The sequence below is a fragment of the Gracilinanus agilis genome, chromosome 5 (assembly GCF_016433145.1).
Source record: "Gracilinanus agilis isolate LMUSP501 chromosome 5, AgileGrace, whole genome shotgun sequence".
Lineage (NCBI taxonomy): Eukaryota > Metazoa > Chordata > Mammalia > Didelphimorphia > Didelphidae > Gracilinanus > Gracilinanus agilis.
This window is the reverse complement of record NC_058134.1, coordinates 159,450,317-159,477,450: the sequence shown is the minus strand read 5'-3', so window position 1 is coordinate 159,477,450 and position 27,134 is coordinate 159,450,317. Positions and strand designations below refer to the sequence as shown.

Below are 27,134 nucleotides of genomic sequence, written 5' to 3'. Positions count from 1 at the left end.
TGACAAATTAGGTGAATACTGAAGGTGACAGTTTCTCATAAAACATGTCTCTTTTGAAATTAAAGTCGCTTACAAGATAGGGAGAATAACAGTAAGCACAGTTAGTAATATAGCAACATTACTACAATCTGAGAATAAATAAGATGTAATTCCTTGGCTTAAAAGTATAGCAGGAATGATTAAAGAACCTCTGCACAACTAAGTCCTCCTAGATCAGGCTGATGAAATTATAGAATATAAGGGTGATCCCTTTTCAGACTGAGTACATCTTGTACAATAATAGGATATTGATCACTGGATGAAGGTAAATGATGATTTGCTAAGAGATCAGTCATGCTGTTTATGATCTAAATAAAAAGCAAGCTGGTTTGCTTTGAAGAGAGACAGCTATTGGAAGCTGTCTCCCCTAACCTTGCTACTTCTCCTATTAAGAGAGTAAACACACACAGGGAAGGAAATCTGACACCCTCTAACAGGAGTCTACCAGCTGACTAAAGTGGAGTCCATTAACATAGCCTAGACTCTAGAGCTTGGAGTTGAGTTCTGATCAAGAATTAGACCGTCAAGGGGGATAGAGAGGGAAGGTCCTAGGTTCAAATCTGGCTTCAGACACTTCCCAGATGTGTGACCCTGGGTAAGTCACTTAACCCCCATTGCCTACCCTTACCACTCTTCTGCCTTGGAGCCAATACACAGTATTGACTCCAAAACAGAAGGTAAGGGTCTAAAAAAAAAAAAAAAAAGAATTAGACTCTCAAAACCATGACTACTACTGTAGTTAGGATATGTATAGGCTCTAGCTCTTTCTGAAACTGTCGAGATGTCAGATGAACAAAATATTGAAGGTACTGTAGCCATCATAAAGTAGTAGCCATCATAAAAGTAGCATCCATAAAGGACTTGGAAACCAAAACTGACGATCCTGCAGCAGCCAATGCATGAATTGTCTCTCAGAATGGCCCATGTTTCCTATGTGTGTGCCTGTCCACTTAAGAAATCTAAGTTCATTTTCCATAGCCAATCTCTTTTAGTGAGAAAGTACACTCCAGAGGATTTTTGTTGCCTACTCATCTTCTTACAATGCCAGTTCTCCACATATGCATTTGCTTTCAGCTAATTGTGTCCTCTAACTGACTAGTCAGGGGTATAAAAACATCCATAGCAACTGATGAGCTTTTAGTTTTAGGAGCAGGAATTTATAAAGTATTTGGAATCTGGAAGAGTCATCCCCAGAGGGACCCAATCTTTAAGTTCGAGTTGAGGGGGAGGAAGAATGGTAACCCAGAGAGACATTAAAAATTATGATTTCACCTACACCTGAAAGTTTCCTAGCTTTTTTAATGCCTCAGCTCAGAATTCCCATCAACTTTCATGATACTTGGTAGACTTCTCTAGCTGTGAATGGTTATTTATATAAAATAGAAACTGATCAGGATCTTGATATTATCTATGGAATATTTCTTTCACATAAACAAAAAGCTCAATATCATTATCTCCAATTATTCTTTAGTGCCTTTATGGAAGGCACAAAAGAGTTTACCACACTTTTTGAATTAATATTTGCCAAAAGCTACATTAAAAGTCCCAGGTGTTTTTAAAACCATGATCATAATAACTCTACATATTCAAGATGTAACACCATTACTGCCAAATGAGAATGGATATAATTAATGAACTTAAAAATATACATTTTAAACCCTTAACTTCTGTGTATTGACTTATAGGTGGAAGAGTGGTAAGGGTAGGCAATGGGGGTCAAGTGACTTGCCCAGGGTCACACAGCTGGGAAGTGTCTGAGGCCAGATTTGAACCTAGGACCTCCCGTCTCTAGGCCTGACTCTCAATCCACTGAGCTACCCAGCTGCCCCCACACTATACTTTTTAATCTTAGATACCTTCAACATTTCATTTAGGGGTTATTGAAACAATGTATATAATATTGAAAACATCTTCCAAACTCAAAAGGTGATATGAGAGAAGATAAATGGATAACCTTAGAATCAGGAAGAACTCAGTTCAAATCTTGCCTCCAACACAATGGAACTCTGGCCATGGGCAAATCACTTGGCCTCTGCCTCAGCTCTCTTATACTATAAAACAAACCCAAATCAAATAAGCAAAATTAAAGGACAAAATAAAATGGTGGTAGTAAAATTAGGTAGTTGCCTAGGGTACAACATATACAGCAAAGCTCAGATTTTTGAATGTTTTGCTACCCAGATGGTATCAAAGGAAGAAGCTAATTTTGTTCTAAAACTCAATTACAGCTATTGATTTTCATTTGTGTGATTCCTCTCAGGTTTTATGTCTTTGAGGTTGTATACCAGAACACAAAGAGCAACAAGAGACAAAAGCCTTAAGGAAAGGCTTTTAATGAAAGAATATAGAACTAACCTAGCAAAGAGGAATGTGGATGAGAAATGTAAATGATTAGACCATGCTGTTTTATGGAGGACCAAGCACAACCTTAGTGGGAAAAATCACATAAATCCAAGTTACTCAAATTTAGTAAAAAATAACCTCAATTCTATCATAAGACCAAATATTTAGAACAGGAAGGGATCTCAGATGTCATCTAATCCAAACCTCCATTTTTCCAGATGATCAAACTGAAGATCTGAAAGGTTAAGTGATTTGCCAAAAAAAAAAAAGTCACACTTATTGTAGGAGTCCAAGCATATATTAATCTTAATTTTAGGGGTGCTCAAAATGGTGACTCTTAGAATATTTCTAATTATTGGTTTCTGTAATCTTGAGTTAAATTAAACCTTAACCTTGTCAGATTCCTAGCCCTTCCCTGAGGTTACACTCCCCGAGACTGGTTAGTTATCTCAGTCTCCTCTTAACATATGAACTCCAGATCTACCAGTTCGCTATTCCTATTGTCTTAGGATCCAACAGTTTATATCTTGTTACCTCAGAATGTTAATGTACCAGACCACTTGTATAATTATTATTTTCCCTTCCCCCTATACTGTTGTAACCCCAATAAAAACACCAGCATGCCAGCTAAGGGTTAGGCTCTTCACCAACAGAGCTTCATTCCTGTTAAGCTCTTAACTACCAGAGTTCTTGAACACAGAAGCTCTAACCCACCAGAGCTAACTAGCTGTCTGACTACTTCATGCTGGAACTTTCTTTTTCTTTGTGTCTTTATTCTTGAATTATGCTCTCCTTCCCTTAGACGTTAACTCATAACCCATTATTCTCTCAGTCCCTGGTTCCTCCTTTTTGAGTGTTCTACCCACTAGGAACTTTTGTGAAGTCAGTGGGCGGCTTCACTTATATAAGTATCTGAGATGGGATTTGAACCCAAGTCCTGCAATTCAGTAGCCAGTGCTCTTTCCAATATACAACACTGCCTATTTGTCTTACTTTAGAAGTTTAGGATGTTAATTCTGGATTTAAAAACAGGAATCTGAATCATCAAAATAGGACTTAAGTCAGGGTTTAGAATTACTTGAAAGTAATCAAAGTCTTCCAAAGAAAACATTTTCATGTGGAATTCATTGTTTCATAATTTATACTAATAACTTACCTCCCTGGGGAAAAAGGAGGGGGAAAAGGTCTTAAAGAAACATCTGTGGCAATGTTACTCAAGTAAGGCAAGAGTTTCTGAATTCACCTAGTTGAACCTCTTCATCTTACAAATAAGTAAACCGAAGTTCGAAAAGTATGCAACTTGCCCAGTTACATTTAGTTTGCACCAGTGCCAAAACTAGAATCCAGAGATCCTAACTGCTGCTAAGTTACTTCTTAATATTTAATCTAAGTATCAAGGAAATTCATCCACATATATGGATCATTACCATATTTGTGCTGAAGGAACAAGTACTGTTTATTTCTACAGATTTATCACACCTGGTCTTTAAAACCCATAATAAGACACTGTTGCAACCTACACATTTACTATTAACTATCAATTGTGTACAGGAACAAAGGGGAGTCATCACAGATAACCCTTCCTAGAGACCATCTTCTCTGGGGGAAGAAAAACAAATAATAAAATTGAGGAGTTGATCTTGGAAACGAGACATCATTTGTTCAATCAGTTCTAGAATTCCAGGGTCTTCTCTACAGATACAAAAGATAATCACTTAGGTGAAAGAGTTTGATATCTCAACCAAAAATGGCAACCTTCCTAAGTTAGCAATTTGAATCTATCAAAAGCTTAGGGAAAAGAGGTCAGCATACAAAGCTTAAGTGGCCAAATCGTTAAATAGTTGGTTCAGGCTTTGTGATATGAAAGGCTACAGTAGTGTTTCTTGTGCTACGGGACCATTTGTAGGCATGCCAGGAAATGTAAAGAACTCATACTGCAATCACACGCACATGTGCAAGTCTCCCAACTGCGCTGTAATGCTGCCAACTTAAACATTCATTGTGTCATGTACTTCTCAAAGCAAAGAATAAAACTGTCATGAGCCAAAAAATTTTGAACCACTGGTCTATAGGAAATTGGCAGGTTTCTGAGAGCAGCAATTTTTAAACTATCAAAAAGGTTAATTTGTTGCCCATTCATGCCACTACTTATTTCATTTACTATTCATATACTCTCTAGTATTATTCCGTAAGGGAGTTGGGTAAAGTTTGAAAAGGGAACTTCTCTGATCACTGTAATGAACTAGTAGAGATAAGGATTTTGGTTAAAACTTCTGAATATTGAGGCAGCTGGGTAGCTCAGTGGATTGAGTGTCAGGCCTAGAGACGGGAGGTCCTAGGTTCAAATCCAGCCTCAGACACTTCCCAGCCGTGTGACCCTGGACAAGTCACTTGACCCCCATTGCCCACCCTTACCACTCTTCCACCTAGGAGCCAATATACAGAAGTTAAGGGTTTAAAAAAAGCAACTTCTAAATATTTTAACTTTCTAAAGAATATGGCCAATGAGTATATGTTAAAAGGACAAATAATGATTAACTTTTCAGTGTTTCCAGGGCTGCTATGAGAAACAATGTTAGGACAGTGATGGCAAACCTATGATACTATGTCAGCACTGACATGCGTAGCCATTTTCGAGGACACGCAACCACATACAGAGAAGTACGGGGACGCATGCCGAGAATGAAACATTTGCTGTAGGGTAGTGTAGACACTCTGTGCACTATAGATAACAATTCTACCTATATTAATTTACCTATTTTGGTTTATTAAATACAGTTATATGTTACAATTATACACATTTGTTATTTAAACTATAAATATCAAAAATTTATGTTTTTTTTCTCAAAGTGACACACCACCTGAGTTATGCTTGGTTTTTTGGCGAATTTTGACTCACCAAGCTCAAAAGGTTGCCCATCACTGATATAGGATAAAGTCAGAGGAAGTAGTTTAAATCCTCAGTTTGTCATCTCTAAAATAAGGGTGTTAAGAGTTGAAGTCCTCTAAAGTCTATTCCAACTCAATCTCAAGGGAAAGAGTTTCAGTAATTAAGGACTCTTAAGAAAAGCAAAAATTCATAATCTATAAACATGTGAGATGTTTGGTAGATCACTTAACCTTTCAAGAGTTTCAGTTTGGTTATCTGGAAAAAATTAAGGGTTGGATTAGATGGCATCTGAGGTAATGGTAAGATTAGGGTTATTTTTTGCCAGATTTGAGTAACTTGGATTTAAAAATAGGTAGCTATGTGACACCTCCCTCCCCATCAAGGTTGAACTTGGCCCTCCATAAAACAGTATTGACAGCCAATTAGCACTACCCAAATTTGACTTTACCTAAAGAACTCTAAAGGAAATCTGCATTTCCCCCAAAAAGTCTGTTAACTTTACAGTACAGTACAGTGATCTCTCTCACTTCTGCCCCTCTTCAGCTTCCTCTAACATGCCCCTCCAAAAAACTTTAAGAGCAAAAGGTGTTGGTAAAGGCATGGAGCCATCCTGGCATCTTCCTTCAGGCTGGGAAATCTTTGCTATACTCTGCCCATCTGCCAGCATGTCCAGTCTCCATGTCTGTCTTTCCTCTTTCTGTGCTGGATACTGTGTGTCTCTCCCCACCTGTCCTCTCCTGTCTGGATCTATGACAGGTTCCAGGAGTCTTCCCCCTGCACCCCCCCCCCTTTCTTTCACTTGGTTGTAGCCAGATCTCCATGTGCTGGCCCCACCCCTTGAGCTCCTCCTTGGGCTCTAGCTTCTCTGTCCCTGGCCCCAACATGTCCCTAAACCTTATACTAGTCTCCTTCCTCTACAGGCTTTGAAGGATGTGAGGACCAGCTGTGCTAAAAGTGAAGGGGTTGGATTTGTGAACTGTTTTAGAGGCAGAATCAACAAACTTGGCAATTGGATATGTGAGATCAAGGAGAATGAAGATTCAAGATGGATTAAAAGAATGGTAGGGTTCTCCAAGGAAATAATAAAGTTCACAAAGACATGAGGAGTAGGGAACTATAATGAGGCTTGTTCTAGACATGTTGAATATGATAAACTTATGGGATGTTGAGTTCGAAGTGTCCAATAGGCAAGTGGAAATTAAGGACTAGATCACGAGGAGCTGATGGAAATGGTAAGTTAAATATTATAGAAAAAAAGGGGGGGGGTGGAGAAGATCCAAGATCAAAGGATCCTTGAAGCACATCAACAGTTAGGGGATATTTTATAGAAGATGATCCAGCAAAGAAGCCTGGGAACAGAGATGAATAGGGGAAGAACTACAAAGGCAATGCCACAAAATTAAAAACTTAGTCAAGAAATAATATCCAGGGGAGGAAATATTGACACTAATGAATGCTTACGAAAAGTCAAGAAGGATAAAGATGAAGAAAAATCCATCAGATTTAGCAAGAAAGTGATCATTAGTATCTTTGGAGATCCGTTTCAATTGAATGAGTCCAGAATGAATGGATATAAATGGATTTTTTTTTTTGCTCTTTTTTTCAGCTTCAAGCAAAGTACTCTACAATGTTCTTTAAGGAGAAATAAATAGTAAGGTAAACCTATCTCTAGGCATATTAGAAATAAAGGCCCTGAACAGAGGCATCACACCCTCCTGACATTTAAATCTACTAAGTCTCAAACTCCTTAATTATTTTCAAATATCTTCACAAGTTGAGGTTAGGAAATGGGGCAAACTAACAAAACCCTACAATTATGATATAAAAGACTTACTGATATAGAAATCCAGCTTAATTTACCACTTCAAGGAACTGCAATTGGGGAGTAAAGCTTTTCTAAATAAAAAGATTGCTGAGCCAAACAAATCTATTGATCTTATTAATAAATGTGACATCTATGACCAGGTTTGGGGTAAAGGGATAACAACTAGGTAAATATATGTGTCTGTATACATATACATGACAGATATAAGATGTATGTGTGTGTATGTATGCTAGTGAGACATATTCTTCTAATTTTAGATTGGCTGTAGTCAGAGTTTTACAAGGTAAATGACATTATAAAATATACCAAAAGAGACTATGGAAATCATCTAATCGAACTTCACTTTACATACAAATAAAGTAAAGCCCAATGAGGTGAAATGATTTGCCCAAGAATACCAAATTATTAGTATGAAATCAATTTCAAATTATTAAAAAAAAACAGCCCAATAATCTAATTAAATTAAAATAGAAACTCATCAGAAAAACAAATAGATTAAATATTTATTTAACCAATGACCATAACAGGAGGAGAATCATATACTATATATATTGTAGGAGGTATAATCAGTCTTTGAAATTCTCTTCATATTCAACACTTGTAGATCTTTTTTTGGCTTACACTCCTGAACTTTTTGTAAAATGCATCCACAAAAATGAACAGTAATTCTTACTTTCAAGATTTGTAAGTGAGAAGTGAAATAACTGTAAATGGAGATTGAAGGAATTAAGTACTTTAAAAAATATTCATATAATTTGTGATTTCAATTCAAGTAACTACATGCCAATATAGGAAGCACATAACAAGGAGAAGCTATATTACTCATTTTCAAATATTAGTTTCTTTCTTTAAAAAAAGGAAATTAATTTTAATTTCTGAATTCTAAGTTCTTTTTAGTAAATGAGGTTATAAAATATGAGTATGCCATTTTGAACTCTGGGCCTCAGGTTCATCTGTAAAGTTAAAGGATGTGAAATAGGTCATCTGTAAGGTTCATTTGAGGAAAGATATTTATATGTACAAATCAAAAGAGATAAAAGACATACAAACAATTCAAGTATTGCTTTACCAGTATTACCTAATTTTGGTCTGGATCGCTAAGGAAGACATGGGTTAAATTCAAAGGAAGCCAAAGAGACTAAAATTGCCAAACTCCAAACAGCAAATTGATGGTGGTAGTGTCAAGCTATATACTTAGTAACAAATTGACTGTTATTTTGATCTTTCTACCATACTTATATAAAACCCAGAAGAAAGCTATAACCTTCTTTTCTCCTTTTTGTGAAGATAGAGTTTAATAAAGATTAGACTACTGAAAAACTGAATTGAGGCAATTGACAAAACTGAGAACCATTAAAGTATACAAATGTTCCTTTTTTTAAAAGTTCATATTCTAAAGTTGCTATGATCTAGCATTTTACATATATATATATGCATGTATCCACTCTTAGGTGTACGGAAAGTTGGGACTATTTTTTCTTTTGGTAAAAAGTGGCAATATTTAATTGTGGCCTTCCCCCCCAAAAAAAACATTCAGATATGAATTTTTTTCCCTTAAGAAAATCAACCAAATGAAATGAAAAGAAAATTTTCTTTTTAAAACTGGTTTCTCTACCCTGTTCTAAATTTAATTAAAAGAGGCATTTGTAATATGACCTTACCTAACTTAAATACTGAGAAATCTTTCCAATGCTAAAGCATACCAAATGAAACAAAAAACAAAAAAAAAATTTAAAAGACCCAAATCACAATCAAGAAACTAATAAATGAGCTAATATCTTGGACTATGCCATGGTGGTCCAGTCAATGAATAAATTATCGAAAATCTATTTACTTCCAAATTCTATTTGTAAGACCCAAATTTTAAGAATCACTGTGTCCTCTTCATGGGTGAGTAAAGGGCAAAAGAAAAAAGATTTAAAACTTTCATGCAATCATTGAAATAAGGAGCTAAAAAGGCCTAAATATTTCATACAATCTCCCCATTTTTATGGAAATAGGGTAAATGGGAATGTTTCCTTAAATTTATTTTGAAGGCTTCATTCTCAAAAGATGGGGATTAACACCCTTCCTCCCTTCCTCCCTCCCTCCCCTCTCCCTCCCTCTCTCTCTCTCTCTCTCTCTCTCTCTCTCTCTCTCTCTCTCTCTCTCTCTCACACACACACACACACACACACACACACACACACACACACACACACACACACACACACACACAAATGGGAATCAGGGAAGGTGATCTACCAATTAAGTTCAAAACCAAGACTGAAACCTCAGTCAACCCTCTCTTCTCTGATTACCTACAGTTAGTCAGTTCTTAAAGTCTTGCTCATTCTACCTTAGAAAATGTTCTGTGATTAGTTTTTAGTTTATACCATCACCTAAACTTTTATAGAATTTCTTCTACAATCCAATCCTTCACACACCTTCCAAAGTATCATTTCTAATGTCAAAGTTCTGTCAGGAGAAAACCAGAAGTCAAACTAAAAAGTGACAAAAGATGCAGTTTTCCTTTTATGTCACAAGGATCCAAAAAAATGGGTCTTCAGAGAATGTGCACTTAGCAAAGGTGACTTGTAGGGAAGAATTCACCTGGATGAATATTTCCTTGCAATAAAGCAGAAAGTATATTCACTAATATATCTTGCAAAATCTCAGATGTCTTGACCAAATTGCAATTACTCAAAACCATCAGTATTCCTGAGTGTAAAACACAAATTTCTTAGGCTGTCTTTTTTTCTTCAAATCATTACCTTCCATCTTATAATCAGTACTGTGTATTGGTTCGAAGGAAGAAGAGAAGTAATGGCTGGGCAATGGGGGTAAATGGCTTGCCCAGTATCACACAGCTAGGAAGTATCTGAAGCCAAATTTGAACTCAGAACCTCTCATATCTCTGGACCTGGCTCTCAATCCATTGAGTCACCCAGCTCCCCCAGTAATCTACTTCTCTTGCTTCATTTCATATTGCCACTAGGGTCTAAAAGGCAGTCCTCTTTTTCTTGTCCTCTATTCTCCAAGTATTCAATGAAGGGTTATTCCATAATCATAGAGACCTTTTCTTATCTTGAATTGTGGGAAGCCTCCCACAATTTCCTTAGCTAAAAAGGATCTCTCTTCTCTCATATTTCTTATTATATTGTGCCTAGTCTTCTGCAACCACACTGGAAAGGGAGAAATGGAAAAACTAGTAGAACTAGAATCATCAGATTTGGGTCCAAATTTTGGTTCTGATACTTACTTTTATAATCTTGGGCAATAACAACTTTCTTGGACTTAAATTTCTTAAACTTTTTCAAAGTATTAGTGATATATATGGAATGAATCTGAAAGACCAACTAGTCTAGTTTCTTGTTTTTTGCATGAGGAAACTGAGGCCCAAGGATATTAAGTAACTTGCTCATTACTCTATCAACCTCACTGGGTTGTTAGGAGACTCAAATGAGAGAACCATTCAAACAAAGTAAACCTTGACGCACTATACAAAAATGAGCTATTATAATAAATTAGCACATTAGATATCACAAAGATAGAGTGCTGGACCTCAAGGCTGAGTTCAAATTCAGCCTCAGACACAAATTCCATGATCCTGGGTAACTGTTTAATCTGTCTACCTCAGTTTGCTCACCTGTAAAATGTGGATGATAATATCGTCTACCCCCAGAGATTGCAATACAGTACTTTGTAAACTTTACAGAGTTTGGTGAATACTAGCTATTATTTGTATTATTTTAATTATAATTTTCCTTCTACCATATTGATTTATGTATATGTCATATTCTATCCCTCCCCAATAGACTATAACTCCCTTAAGAAAAGGAGCTAATTTCTTTTCATTTTTGTACCCCAAAGTCTAGAACACAGTGCCTTGCAAATATTATGTACTTAATAAAAGTGTGTTTGATTAGACAGAAAATTATGGTGGCCATATATGTTAATGATAAATAATTTTATTCATTTGGATCTTTGAACTGGAATGATTAAACTACCCACCACATTTTTAAAAGCCAAAATATTATAGAAGGTCAGATTTTGGCAGCCTAAAGTCAAATCAGAGTCTGCTTTCAGACATTCCAGAAAAGGAAATTTATGAAATTACTGAACTATTAGTCAGGAAAATGGCAGAACTCTGGGCTAAAGGGTAACTCTAGCATAATTACTAGAAGGAGTAAAAACAAAGGCGGGAGGCGTTATGCAGAGAGTTGACCATGATTCTGTTGAGAATAGTGGAGTAAAGACAAGCCAAAGCCAGAACAATTTTTTTTAAGTGAATGAAACTCATTTCTACTCCCTCACATCCCCACCAAGAGTACTGAAAAATTATTAGGAAACATTTCTCTCTTTTTTTAAACCTTTACTTTCTGTATTAAAATCAATACAAAATATCACAGCTAGGAAGTAGTGTTTTAGGTCAGATTTAAACCCAGTGCTTTCTGTCTTCAGGCCTGGTTCTCTATTCAATAAACCACCTAACGGGCCCCTTTGTGAAATATTTTTAATATAATTAGTATAAAGTATCTAATTTCTTGATATTTTCTAAACATCAAAGGCTTACTAGTTATTATCTTACCCATAACCTGCTGCAAACATTCACATTTTTTATTATGCTACAAATTAAAGAAAAATATTGATTTTATATTTTAATACAAGGTATATATAACAAGTATTAGCCCTGAGGCAGTGGCCAAAAAAGAGAGGACTCTGGCCTTAGCCATCCCTCCATTTTATAATTTCATTGAATGAGGGGAAAACATGGTAGAATGAATGAATGTTGGATATGAAGGAAGACTTGGTTTCAAATCCTAGGTTTTTCTTAATTATTACAAGCATGCCCTTAGGAAAAAGGGAATTTGGAGGACCTAAATTTTTTTTATTTGTAAAAAAAATGAGTGCTTGGACTTGGTCTCTAAAGTCTCTTCAGGCTTTCAAACTATCAACCTGTCATTAATACAATTGTTTTGAAAAATAGCCTGTATTTCTACAATATTACATGTTTTGAAAGCCTCCTGTTAATTATCTAATATATTCATGTGTTATTAATGCCATTTTCCAAGTGAAAAAGCTGAGTTACAGAGATGTTAAAACCTTTGAAGTGACACAACTAAGAAATGTCAGTCAAGATCAAAAATAATAATCTATATTGGCATAGCACTACCTGAAAAAGAAGTTTAATCCAAACCTGTACCAAATGAAGACTGTGTGAGTACTCTGAAGTTTCAGACATGGAAGTTTAAAAAATTGATTAATACCAAGATGTTCTGATTGCAAGCCCAGTGTTTTTGCTCCCAATTGTTCTGTCTGAATCTTTGTGATCCCATTTGGGATTTTCTTGGCAGGTACTGGAGTGGTTTGCCATTTCCTTCTCCAGTTTGACAGATGAGGACACTGAGACAAAGGGGATTAAATGACTTGCCCAAGGTCGCTAATGTCTGTGGCCAGATTTGAACTTGAGAAGATGAGTCTTTAGGTCTAATATTCCATATATTGTGCTACCTATTGTATATTATAATATTTAATATATATATACATATATATGGTAATCCCTGGTCTTCTTCAAAAGAAATTAAAACGGGGGCAGCTGGGTAGCTCAGTGGATTGAGAGTCAGGCCTAGAGACTGGAGGTCCTAGGTTCAAATCCGACCTCAGACACTTCCCAGCTGTGTGACCCTGGGCAAGTCACTTGACCCCATTGCCCACCCTTACCACTCTTCCACCAAAGAGCCAATATACAGAAGTTAAGGGTTTAAAAAAAAAAAAAAGAAAAGAAATTAAAACCAATGTTTTCTTATTTTTTCTTATTTTTTAATAAAACATTTTTCCCAGTTGACTTTTAGTTTGTTTTAGTAAAACTATATGATGGTGGGATCAGCTATGTGGCTCAGGGGTCAGAAAAAGAAGCCTAGAGAGAAGAGATGCTAGGTTCAAATTTGACCTGAGATACACTTTCCACCTGTATGACCATGGGCAAGTCACTTCACCCCAACTGCCTAGTCCTTACTGCTCTTCTGTCTTGGAACCAATACCAAGGGAGGGAGGGAGGGAGGGAGGAAGGGAGGGAAGGATTAAAATTGTAGGATGGTTATATCAAACTGATAGTTGAGCTGGGCCTATATGAGAATTTCAGAACAACCATCCTGAAACTTGAAAGTCTTTTTGCTTTGGATGTGCTGTATATAGCATCCAACTCCAAAGAGGATCATTTCCACAAGACAATAGATATTAAGTTGCACACTATACATATCTTGACCCTATCAGCAACTTTATAGCTACATAAACTTTTAAAAATAGTATTAACTCAGAAAGAGTAACCATTACAAAGAGAAAGGGTGATTGGATCTTAAAAATTCCAGTTTCTCTACTCAATTCACTACTTTTAATCCTGCCAAGTTTGATGCATTCATACATACTACAGGAAAATTAACCAAATGTCTCCTTTTATTTAATACTCATTAAATCAAGCAAAGTAAATTTAAAGGTTGCCCATGTACATTTTCTTCTTCCATTATTGTTTTAGGAGAAAAAAAGGCATGTCTTTATAACCTAAGAATCTCCAGGCTGAAAATATTAAATTTCATCTCTATTAGTTTGTGCTTAAAAAGGGAAAAGGAGAACCCTTTTATTAAAAAAAAAAAAAAAAAAAAAAAAAAGGAACCTCTACTTAATATAGTCCCGATTCAAGTACCTGGTTCATCTTCTTTTTCTATAAAGGAAAGCAACTTTTCCCTACGCATTTTGCTGACCAAGATGAAAAATGGGAAAAAAAATCGAAATATTTTCCAAGTTCCATACAAACTTACCACTTAAACTGGAAAGGGGGGAGGGAGTAGAGAGGGAGGGAGGTAAAGAGGGAGAGAGATGGGGCAAGGGGAAAGAATCTCTCATTAGGAAAATTATTTTATACTATTTTTCAAAATGACACTTTCGATTTCAAAATAGCCATTTTTTACATAAAACAATAACTGAACACCTTAGTAATGACTGTAGAAGAAAATTACACCTCCTTTGCAACAAGAAATATCAGCCTTCTAATGCAATAATAGCCTGCTCTAGCAAGCTTAAAAACATTACTATTACCACCTTAATTCTTAGGAAATGCTCTTTTTAGTTCAATATGTAAGGCACATTTGTAAAAGCGAGACACAATGCTTTGCAAAGACTTTCACTCATGCATGGAGGCTGATAACACCTCGGAAGAGTTTTGCTTTGTTTTTTAAAGCCCCTTCCCAGGGGAAAACGGCTAAATATACTTTTAAGGAAAGATCTTAAAAATGCACTCAGACTCAGGTAAGCCATGTTTCTGCAATGAAACCGATCCTGTCTTTTTAATAAGGACCGCATCAAAAGACTTTGGAGTAAAGCAGGAAAAAAAAAAAATTTATCTACTCTACAACCAACCTCTGCAAGTTCTCATGAGCACATTAGGAGGGAGGAGGGAAGTGGGGTGGGGAAAACCAAAGGGCTGGCTTTTGCTCTAGCCATACACTACACCATCAAACAGATCTACTCCTTGCCTCTGTGTACATTTGGAGGTCCTTTAAAAGGAAAGGAAAAAAAATAGGGGGAAAAAATGTCCACCACCACCTCTTCTGGAGAAGGAGTCTACATCTTTAAGAAAGCATATCAATAGCTCCCTCCAAGCTGTCTTCGGAAACCCATCCAATCTCCGAGCATGATGGGCAAGGGAAAAGAGGCAATGTAGACTAACTCTTCCCCCACCCTCATCCCACCCCACCCCACCCAACACCAGCTCGCTCCAAGGAAAAGGCTCAACTCAGCAGAATGGGATCCTTTCGTGATTCCCAGCAAAGCCATACCCACAGGGTCCGTCTCCTTCCCCCAAATTGAGATAAACATAATACTACAGTGGTGGTAGACAACACCCTCAACCCATGCCTTCCTCCCAAAGCGTTTTTCCTCCTTACCCAATAGAAGGAGCTTGACCTCCCGGGCGGCTTTCTCGCCATCCTCCCGCAGGTTACGGTCAATCATCTTACTCCGTTCCACCGCCGCCTTGTCCTCCGCACTCAACGTACAGCCCATCTTGCGGAGCGTCGGGAAGGACCGTTCCTCCCTCCACCTCCAACGTCTACCTCTTCTTCCACAATCTCAACTGCAAAGCTCCCCCGCGGTCGCCTCTGGGCTCGCTCGTGGGCTTGAAGACAGGAGAGGTTCCAAGGCGTCTTTTTCTGGGCGCTCTCCCCACTGTCCACCCCACTGGCGAAACTAGGAGTCTACGAAGCGAGTGCCAACAGCATCCAGTGGAGGATTGTCAGGCCCTGAGCTCCCCTCCTTGGAGGGGCACCTCAGCTCTCCCAGACAGGAGGATGGAAAGCTGGGGATACTGTTGCAGCTGCCAAAACTGATACAGATAGTATTTACCGCCCCCAGCGCGCAGACGCCGCCGCCGCCGATACTGCTCGGGCTGCTGTAGCTGCACCTCCCCGGGAGTGCAATGCGCCCGCGTACTCTCGCCCCAGCCTGGTCCTGACCGCGGCCCCTCCTCTTGCCCTTCCCTCCACTCCCCACAGCGCGCACCCGCACACGTGCACTCGGACAACACCTCCCTCTGCAGGACGCGCGCGCGCCCCCGCATTTCCTTTCCCACCCACTTCACTCTTTTCCCCCTCCCCTTTTCCGAGGCCAGTGCGCAAAAGCCTGCGCCCCCTCCTCGTTCCCCCAATTTGCACCAGGCTTCTCGGCCTCTGGGGGAAAAGGGTCAAGTTCTGGGAAATAAGCAAATCCACACACTTAGGCTGTCATCCCTTCTTCCCCGCCTTCCTTCCACCACGGTGAGAAATGGGTTTATTTCCTCTTGGGTTTTTTTGCACTTCCCAAATGCAGACCTGCCAGTTCAGATTCAGTGGGGTGGAGGAAGCTGCCAAACTTAGAAGCCAAAGAAACCCAGTCCTTGGTGTCTGAGCATGCCCAGCTCCGCTGCTAAAGCCGCAGGGGAGTTCTCAAAGTGTAGATCCCAAGTCTGTGGCGTTTGGGGCCTGTAGGCAGGAAAGGGAGAGGAGAGAAACCAGCAAAAGCAATTGCTGGGAAGACACTCCCCATTGCATTCCCCTCTCTTGGTAAGGAAATCTGAAGGAAAAAAAGGTGGAAGGAAACTACTATGTGTGACAATCAACCATTGATCTGCCTAGTTTTGTCCAAAACAAAACAATAGACAGCAAGATATTTAAACAAAGTGCCTGGACAAACACAGTTACTATAATTCAGCCCCATTAGAAACTGTGGTGTATGAGTGATACTAAAGTCCCAAGCTTGTTTTGTGATCTTGTTTCCTGCCCCTTCCCTTCCCATCCCATTCCCCCGTACTTGGAATGGTCTCTCCCAGCACCTCAAACTCTATGTCTGCCAAATAGCCTTCCTCTTTCTTCAAGGCTAAACTCATTCAAATCTTTTCTGAAAAGACTCCTTTTCTCTTTGAATTTCTAGCCCTACTTAACTTTCTTTGGACTCTACCTTAGTTTCATTTAACTTGTATTTAGAGGTACTTATGTACTTGTCTTATTTATACTAAACTTGACTGTAAACTCCTTGAAGGTTAGGGCATACCAGATTTCAGCCCATTGTCCTCCAGTTAATAACAAAATGCCAGCACAGAGTAGATGATTATTAAATACTGAAGCTGTGCATTGATTAGCGTTGACTAATCAACTGGAAGCACCTTTAAGTTCTTTACAAGAGTATATATGAACAGATTAAAAACAAATATTAATAAATGTCTAAAAAAAAAAAAAGAGTATATATGCCTTTCTAATGAAAAGCGCACTGGAGTTTTAAGTCCAAAAAACCAGATTCAAATCCTCCTTCTCTCCCTCTTCAACCTCTCCTAATTAAATATGACCTTGGGAAAGTCACATAAGCAATCTAGTTCTTTGTTCATCTGCGCATGTAGGGTTTGGACTAGACCTTCAAGATCCTTTCTAAACTATAAAAATATGGTCCTCTATCCCTGAAAGTGCTTTGTACATAGTAAGACCTTAATAAGTATTTAATGAATTGCATAAATTGCAATTTACCTTGCTGTTCGGTTAGGTTACAAACTCCTTGAAAAGAACCATATGTACTAAATTATGTTTCATCTCATCAGGAAGGCCTGGTACAGTGCCTTTCACTTAGTAGGTGTCCATTAAGTGTTGTTCATGGACTTCTACAAGAAAATAAATTCAACAAGTACTTATTGTTGAAAATAGAGTGGGAGTAAGAAAATATGCTGTTTGGTGAAAAAAGGAAATTGTTTTTTCATTCTTTGTAAGGTTTTCTTATTGTGGTGATGGCATGGGCATCATACCCCCCAAAACCCAGGTAAACTCTAAACAGGGAAATCCCCTTGCTCCTTTCTGTCCTTGTGACTCCTACCCAAAGAACATCTGATAACTTCTATAAGACCCTGAGATTATTATTGTCTTTGGATCATCCTTTAGATTGAGATGGATATAGAGATGCACCTGCAGGCTACATCTTGATACCATTGGCCTGTAACTCAGGCATCCAACTGTTCCCTAAACTATGAAGGTCTCCAGGCAGACCCCAGTCAGATGACCAAACCCCCCACTGAATGCCTGAGTGTTTACCACTCTAGAATCACATCTACACCATGACACAATCATATCCTGTTGTAAAGAATATAAAAATCCCAGAACTGAGGCATTCTGGGAGCAACCCCTCAGGTTGTTCCACTCATGCTGTCTTGCTGGCCAAAATTCTACATTACTAATAAAGCTCTCTTTTTTACTTTTAAGCTAAGTTTCAGAGTCTTGCATTCTTGCAAAAGGTATCCTTCCTGAACCCAGGGGCTCACCATTATACCCCTCAACATTAGAATTATACTTTTTATTTTCCCCAAGAAAGAGGGTGAGTCTGAATTAATGCTATAATAACAAAGCTAAACAAAAAAGAAAAAAAACTTTCGATCAAATAACCAAAAAAGCTGACTGGCAGAAGTCTCAAACAGCAACATGTGCATACATGTTCAACTATAAGTCAGCCCAATTAAGCTCATGAGATAACATCTCTGGTCATGCTTTAAGTCTTTCCTATAACTGCTTGCAACACTTCCAGGAACAGACTCCAGACTACTCTTCATTAATCAGCCTATACTACCAAAATTGGTATTCACTGTACTCAGTCAGGTTAAATAAGGCAATTCGCAATCACCTACTGGTACATGTTCAACTATAAACTGAGTCCTTCTTCCAAAAACTTCAAGCTACAAGATGTAGGACAAAAGTTACCTCAAAGCAAGTAGAAATTTTAGTCAAACTTTATACAACTCAATAATATCAATAATAATGATAATAGTGAGAGTAGCCTCAAAATACACCGGAAAACTCAACCAATAAACAATGGAACTGGACCATTATCTCAAACTGAAATGATGACATTAATCATTCAGATAGAACATTAGTCCAGAAAAATATAAGAATATAATCCTAAACAGATATTGTCAAACTAAATGTTCCTAATGTCCAAGTTGAATGTCATGAAAAGAATTTAAGTATAGAAATTTAGATGAGGAGATGAGAGTCATGAGAGAAGAGAATGAGATACATACCATCACTGTTGTCCAATTGACTATTGGAGTTATACTCAGAATGCCTACAGTGAACCTATAAAAAACTACATCAAGCTTTTCAGTTATATGAAGCACTTCTAAAATGTATTCATGTAATAGTGCATGGAATACTAAATATGAAGGAATAATGGCAGATAGTAATGTGTCCCAAAACCTTTTCTATCTGTATTCCAATGGAGAAAAAAAAATGAGAAGGAAATGATAGCAAGACAAACAACAGCAAAGCAGTGACTTTGGGTGTCCTGAGACAACAATAGTGGTAGATGTAAAATTTCAGAGGTAGCATGGAAGTGACAAAGCTAACACTAAATAGCAGTCTCTTGGTTCCTAAAACAGTGTACTTTCTCCTTTAGTAACTTAAATACATATTCATCTACTTCTGCATCTACATCTATATCTTTCTTACCTAGAAATATTTCTATATGATTCTAATCGTATTTCAAAGTTACTCAGGCTCAATGTATGTACAACACTGATTTATAAACACTGCAATGAGAGGGCATTTTAAAAATAGTGTCTGTGATACTTCTCTTTGTGAGAAACCCTCTACGTATAGAATTAAAGACATATGAATCAGTCAAATACTTTAAGATCACTATAGCAAGTTCAGGTTAGCAAGGCACTAACTGAAACAAAGTGAAAAGGAATGATCAAAATCAGTTTCATGAAATTGAATTGGGAAGATTTCTAAGAGAAAATAGTCTTGGGTAGATTTTGAAGGTGAAGAGATGGATTAGTGCAGAGCTGAGAGAATAACATTCCAGATGAGAAGGACTATCATCATTCTCTTTCTGGACTCCATTATTCATTAAAGGTTTTTTAACAGTGACTATCTTGATAAAATTTTCTGATGGTTGTCATGTCATGCTGTTGATTTATATTGAACTTAAAGTCTATTAAATCTCCCATATCTTCCTTTACCTGTCCAGACTAGAGATCATTCCTTGAAGGTTTTAAAACTTTTGTTTCTGGAACATTGACTTTGAAACTCTTCTGTCTAAATTACCAGGCCCAAGTTTTGCTCCTTCTTCATGGCCATCATTTTCTCAGTTCTGAAATCATGACCAAATCAACTTTTATCATTGTTCCTGGAAGGATTGTGTCAACCTAATCCCCAAAAGGCCTACTCACAGTCCCTTGTAACCTTCCACAATACAGTGCTTTCTGGCTACCACTTTCCTGTGTGTATTTTCTTTCCTTATTAAAATTATTCTTAAAGGCAGGGACTGTCTCTGCTTTTGTATTTTTATCCCTAGAGCTTGTTACAATGTTTAATACTTAGTAAACTCTTAATAATTGTTTATTCATTCACTCTTGTCTTACTTATCCTGTGCTTGTGCAGTTGATTTTTTTAACCTAAATATAGGTTAAGTTATAAATGCCTCATTATTTTAACCTTTTGCAATTTTTTTAATCCCAATTCAGCTAGTCAAGTTAGATATCCCTCCCAGATATGATTCACTTTATAATTTGACAGTATATCTTTGTCCATTTAGAATCTTTTGCAGTAATCTGTCCCCCCTCTCTTTCTTAAAGTGATAAATATGGGCAGAACTAGGTTTGAGGTCATGCAAATAAGAAAAGAGTCAATTGGAAGACAGAAGATATGCCAGGTATTGTGCTAAGTGATAAGGATAAAAATATGAGCAAGCAAGACAGTCTGCCTTCAAGGAACTTACATTCTAATGGTGGAAGGAAAAGGAGATAATATATAATGGGAATTAGAAAAGAGTTGTGTACATATTGTTAAACTTGGAAAAAAAACCAGAACTATTAAATAGTCAGAAAAACCACTCTTTAAGAAGAGAGGTTCAGTGTTTTCAAGGCCTGCACACAGAGCTACATACTACAAACCCACACAAAGCCCCAGACTCTGGCCACTGACCCCAAGGATTTGCCAAGATTGCACTAGATTGACAATTCCAACACCCCATAGAATTTGGGTAACATATACCCTCTTAGGGGAGCTGGGGACAGAGTATGGGAGAGTATAGTTGATTGGCTTTACAATGGCAACAAAGAAAATGAGATGTCCTAGACAGAATTATCAAGGAGAGGCTGATGCTTTACAATGGACACAAACTGGGAAGATCCAGCCAAAGGCTGAACTACCTTGGTAAAAGACTTTGACCTAAGGGGAGAAACCTTGGGGACATTTATCACTCTAAGGAAGAGAGAGGGGGCAAACTACAGCAAAAGATTCTAACTGGACAAAGATATGCTGTCAAATTATAACACCTGATGGAATTTGCTAGCTCCTCCTAAACTACTTTAAGGTCTATTGTTAATCTGAACTTGTGAAGTTAGGTTTTTCCCTCAGGGGGAAACTCATGTGACAAAGTCAAACTTGAGGTCTTCACCTTCAAGCTAGCTAAACTGGGGGATTATCAGACCTCGTGAGGCTATAAAACTGGGGGTTTCTAGATTCCACATTAACAGTGTATAGAAACATAGTTTGGAAATGGCTGGGAAGTGATATGGAACCCTGGTTCCAGCTAAGATGCAGAGAAAGACCACCTGTCGGAGTGCAGGGACTCAGAGACTGGGTGCAACGTTTTAGTGGAAAGGGCTTGAAGAAGAGATGGTGGGGACTGTGTGAACTTTTCAGCAAAATAGATAGGAAAATGACAGTTATCAAGCATATAGGCAACCTTGGTTTTCCTCTGCAGCAGTTACTTATAATAAATTTGAATAGCAGTGCCCCAATAGGAACAGTCTCAAAGACAGTAATGAATGTCTAGGGCAACAAGAAGCTGAAGGTGGGCCAATAGAAGGAGCTAGGAGCTGGAGGATTCAGGATCACTTCTAGGAAAAGGGAGCTTTTGATACAGTAGAGCAGGAAGCAGTTATGTAGAAGGAGGTAGGATTCTGAGACGGTAGCTGCATTTCTTCAAACTCCTAGGTTTCGGTGCTTGCCTGTAGACAAAGTAAAAGTTTGAATTGCAGCTTCTAAGTTTTGATTTGCCTGCAGACAAAGGCTTTGAGTGACTTGGGTTGGGAAGAAAAGGTTGGTGCCAATTGGAGTTAAGTGTTTAATATATTTGGATTTTGTTCCATTTTCTTTTTGATACCCTTAAAGAGTTAACCATCTTCCTCAACACCCTCTCTCTAGAATCATTTGTGCTTTGTCCTGAGTGCCTGGGCTCTGATAGATGAACTTTCTCATTATCCTGGCTGGAACCAAACCTCCCTATCACTGCCCAGCTAAGTCCAATGAAGGAATAATACTATGCTGATGAGTTTTAACACCAATGAGGATCACCTGGGAGAGGAAGAGGGAAGGAGTTTATTTTTTTCCTCCGGTGTGTTGGGACAGACCCAGAATATAGACAGCTAAATCCAGTCACTTCCTTACCTTAATAACTAATTGAGCCTCTGAGCACAATAGAAATCCTAACCAGAGCACCACCTTGTACAGGATGACTAACATATCATTGGAAGCTAGTACTTGACTGATAGCACTTGGTCTCTTATTACTAAAGAGCTTCTGGCACTTAACCAGCAATGCTGCTTGGTGATTAAAAATTACAATGTTTTAAAAAAATAAATTTAAAAAATTACATTAATTTTTAAAAATTACATTAAGGAATCTTGTTGGTGTTATGATTTTAAAAGTATTTATAGATCACAGTTCTAGCAGTTGTATAGAAAATGGATAAATCGAGAGAAAAATCTAAAGACAAAATGATTGTGAGAGGATGGTTTATCATATCAGTTATGATATATCAAACTCATCATTAAAGAATTTTAGAGCTGGAAGTGGCCTTGGAGATAATCTAATTCAAAGACCTCCCATCTTAGAGATGGCAAAATTAAAATTGAACTTATCATACCTCAATTTTAGACTTTTTTTCTAAATTCAGTCAAACATTTATTAAACACTTACTATGCATCAGGTATTGCCCTGTGAGCTGAGAATAAATCTATAAAGCAGAAAGAAAAACAGCTCCTTTTTTCAAAGAGCTTACTTTCTAATGGAAAGGGAGAAGTAACATTAAAGGAAACTGAAAAACAGAAGTAGAAGAGGGAAGTAGTGGGGAATGAGAGTAGAGAAAGTTGAGAGAATCAGGAATGGGGCCTGCAGAGGAAAGAAGATATTGCTGGCCTGGGAACTTTTCTTAAGGTGGAGGTACTGTGGGAAACCAATCAGAAGGAGAGCCTCAGAAATAGAATATACTTCCAGGGTGATGAGAGTTAGGGGAGGCTAGAGGGCAATATAAAAGCATTTATTGTAAAGTACATACTTTATTTCATTTAAATCTTATAGTAAATTCTCATTCCTGCATCTCATCATGTGTGAAAATCATCATGAGTTCTCAAATTTTATGTCAGCAGAGTAATAATCTCTAAAAGGTTTTGTTAATTTGGAGAAGTTTCATGTATGAACATGATTGCTGTATGTCTCTTGTCTCTGGATCAGACTAAGTCCTGAGAAGCTCATTATCTGATAGGTCACAGGGTGATCAATTATTTGGTCACAGTGTCTCTCAAATACCATCTTGTTGTAGATGGGCTATGTCCTTTGTAGGAGGAGAGAATGATCTCACCAATGAAATCATATGTCCTTGAGGTCCTTACAATAAGGTACATAAAACAGATATTATTATACCCATTTTATGAATTTTATTTATTGTATTTCTATTTATCTATCTTATAAATAGAAAAAATGGAGATATAATAAGGTTAAATGACTTCCACAAGATTTGGGGACTAGACTTCATATATCCTAGCTTTTTGCCTGAGATTCTTTCCATCTCATCACATGAATATCTGGACAACGGAGATCTATATTTCTGAATATCAGAAAAAGATAGGGTATAGCTGGGAGATGTTGGCAGGGTTTTATAATGGATTTCATATAAGATATGAAGGAAAAACAGGAAGCAAACAGTTCCGAGTTATGAGAATATTGGAAATCATTAACTTAAAGGCATATCCATGTAATTATCTGAGTTTTCAGCAATTAAAATTCAGGTATTGGTGAAACATCCAAATGGAGACACCCAGTAGGTAACTAGAAATAGGAAACTGTAAAGAAAATGTAACATAAGTGCCAGAGATATAGAACTGAAAATCATCTGCATACTGATGAGAGTTGAAATTAAACAAGTACATGAGATCACATGAGGAAGGGAGTATCTATAGAGAGAACCATAAGATCTAGGACTCTTGGAAATGTCAGAGGGTAGAAGGAATTATTGGACAGAGGACAAATGTAATCAAATATCAGACATAGCAGGAAGGGCAAAATAATTGAGAATCAAAGAGAACAATGGATTCATAAAGCAAATTCTAGCCTTACTAGTAAGAGAAGTTCAATAGATTTATGAATGAAAGTGTTGAAAAAATGGAAGTAGAATGAATAGGCTACCCATTTAATAATATTAGTCATGAAAGTTAGGAGAAAAATAATAGGATAGCTGTTAAAAGAGTGTGTCCAACATGAACTGGTTGTAGTTATTGCTTTAGTCTTATCCCTGTACTCCCATTAACACAGAAAAGATAAAGTTGACTGTATCTTCCATGACAACCTAGTTTAATAGACTAATTTTAGACATGGTAAAAAAACAGATATATAAAAACTTAACATGTTATATTGGAAATAGGTATCTACATTTTTTATGCATTTCTTAAAGCAATTGTGATCAAATGAATAAAACTAGGCAAATTATATGCAGAGGGAAGGGAAATTGCTAATAAAGGATGAGACAATGAAGAATAAACTGAACCAAACACAATAGTGAACAGGACACTGGTTAAAAGGCTTTCAAGTCCAAGGTGATAAGTTAGGACTTCATATCCTGGTGCCTGTATTCATCTGGCTCATTCCAAAATACATATTATTTAAAATTCATCAGAAAAAATTTACTATAGAGATTCGTAGTAAGTTTATATTAATTTGCCTCATGTTCTCATAATTCTCAATATCTCCTACCCTTCCTATTTAGCATGAACTTGAAGAATTAAAAAAAATTCTTACTTTATTAAATAATTAAACAAGCAAAAAGGGGATTTTTATGCCTAGGATTGAATTTCAAAATTTCTGAACATCAGTACAGATAGTCAGAGCCGATGCAATACAGTTACTCTAGTTACCTGCCTGACCTATTATTTGTAGTCAAGTCTAACTCATTGGTGAAGGGAGCTGTTTTAAAGGTCATATTTATTTGTTAATTTACCCACTATGTTGGCTTGAACATGTGTACATATATACATGTGCATGCATAAATATGTATATATTAACAAATTTCTATGTATTTTTGCTCCCTGATGGCTCAATTCTTTCTTCTTTCATTATAGTTCCCTGGTTAAGCAGTAAAAGCAATGCATGTCTGTTTATCAGCTCAGTAGGAGCTGTAACAGAAGGGCTGAGGGAGGGAAGAGGGTAGAAATCAGGCCAAAATCAACAATATCATTACTATCATTAGTATTATTATTAGCTCTAATAATGCTATCAACATATTTATAACAAACATTTATAAAATACCAACAACTGTGCTAGCAGCTATACAGATTAGAGGTTAACAAGGCATCATTTTTTAAAAAATAATTTAATTTTTCATTTAGGAATGAGGTTTTCAGAGGAATGAGTCAAAGGAAAAAGAGTCTCGTGGACAAAATCACAAGTCAAAACACAGAATATTAGTTTGTGAAATTATCCATTGTCTAAGCAAATGATTAGTAACATGTAAAATGGAATTAATGATTTACCAGGCAGCTGATAGAACCCCATGTCTTAACATTTGTTGTACTATTCTTTTTGAGCAGGAATACCAAGGAGGGACATGTTAGAGACAATTGGCCTTGTCAACTTTGAGGTAGTAGCTACTACCCATCCCCATAAATGTCTGCTTCTCTCACCAGGGTGACACTATAAGATCATAGGTTCTAAGGGAATCTATCTGACAGCTTGAGGAATGCACTGACAGGTAAAGCAGGTGATTGATTCCATTGATCTATAAGAATGAAATTTGGGAGATGCCATCTTTAAGTATATATATGTATTTTCTATGGACACGTGGAAATTATCAAACTACATTTCCCGTGGTCCAACGGGTTTCTGGTTCCGGTTCTTTGGGCGTGGGGATGCCTACGTCTCCACGCAGAGAACAGTTTAAATCTCCTGGGTTAGGGGGGAGTGGCTCTCTTGGCCAGCAGACTCAAGAAGAGACGGGAGGTAATAATGGCCTGGGGCGGCAGTTTTGAATTCTTACAAGTGCATGGTCTAATAACTTTATCTATCAGCATGGCTTTAATTAAAATACTAATTTATATATTTATACCAGCCTTTCTCATTTTTAATCTTTATAGATCCATTTTGCCCTCTTTAAACCCTGTTGAGGTAAATCCCTTTATTATAATTATACCCATAAAAGAGTATATGAAGTGGAGTAGAAAAATACTGTTAAAGGAGCAACAAAACTCAACAATGAGATGGGGATGGCAGTCTGCCCCTTCTTTAATGATTCTATTTCTTCTTTACCCAAATCTGAAAACAGATATTATTCAAAAATTTGTAAGTTTGGCAAGAGAAAATCTCTATTTCATGATATCTTGTAGTAAAGCTCTGGGAGGGTTTTAGAGATATATTTTTCTTTAAGACGTGCCACCATCTTTCTGCTGCAGTATGAAATTTGGTTGAAAAACATTCCAACATCCCTCAGAGGAATCATGTGGTCTAGTGGAAAGAGCACAGGGCTAAGAGTCAGAACTAGGTTTTCCAGCCAACTCTGCCCCTAATTAGCTGTGTGAATTCAAGGAACTAAATTACATTGCTATGGTTTAGTTTCCTCATTGACCAAAAAAGGAGATTAATACCTGCTCTGGAGACTTCACAGGACTGTTGTAGAGATCAAATGGATTGAGATCTGTAAAAGTGCTTTGAAAAGTGTGGGTTTTTTTTTAAGTGTTATAACCAGTGAAAGATGGTATTCCCAGAGGCTAACAGTAAAGGTAAAATAGATTTCAGTTCCTTCTCACAGAATTGCCAATTAAATTATAGAAAAAAAGTGTAAGACCACAGCAATTTTGGTGTGTATATTCTCACTCTGCCTTTCATGAAAGCCAGCAAAATTACCATACTTTTAAAGCTGGGGGAAAAAAAAAAACAGGACTTCCACCTCCAACTATAGCAAACATAACAGTTGTTTTGTTGGGTTTTTTTGGTAGACAGAACAAACTAATCTGCATGAATGAATGAATTCCCATTTTTAATTTTGAATAGAAGCATAATGACCACTGAAAATGTATCCTATGGAGTAAAAAACCCTATATTTTATCTGTGTTTAATAATATTTTAGAGTCTTTTCTATAATTGAATTTTTCTTTACTTGAAACTGAAAGGGAGTTCTGAGATGCATTTTTTAAATAACCATTTTCAGTTCAATATAACCTACAACCTACAAGGCACTGGGCACTGGATATGATGCAAACTGTTTTAAAGGAGCTTATAA

The 27,134-nt window shown here is 37.2% G+C and overlaps 1 protein-coding gene across 1 annotated transcript in view; it reads right to left on the bottom strand.

Annotated features, from left to right (window-relative positions):
• The window catches only part of GNAI1 (G protein subunit alpha i1), an 82,663-nt gene extending 67,223 nt beyond the window's left edge, over positions 1-15,440 (bottom strand). The window contains exon 1 of the mRNA XM_044679561.1: positions 15,020-15,440. Coding sequence (XP_044535496.1) covers positions 15,020-15,137 — 118 coding nt within the window. The 5' untranslated portion in view covers positions 15,138-15,440. The remainder of the gene's footprint in view (positions 1-15,019) is intronic.
• Positions 15,441-27,134: the final 11,694 nt, after the last annotated feature.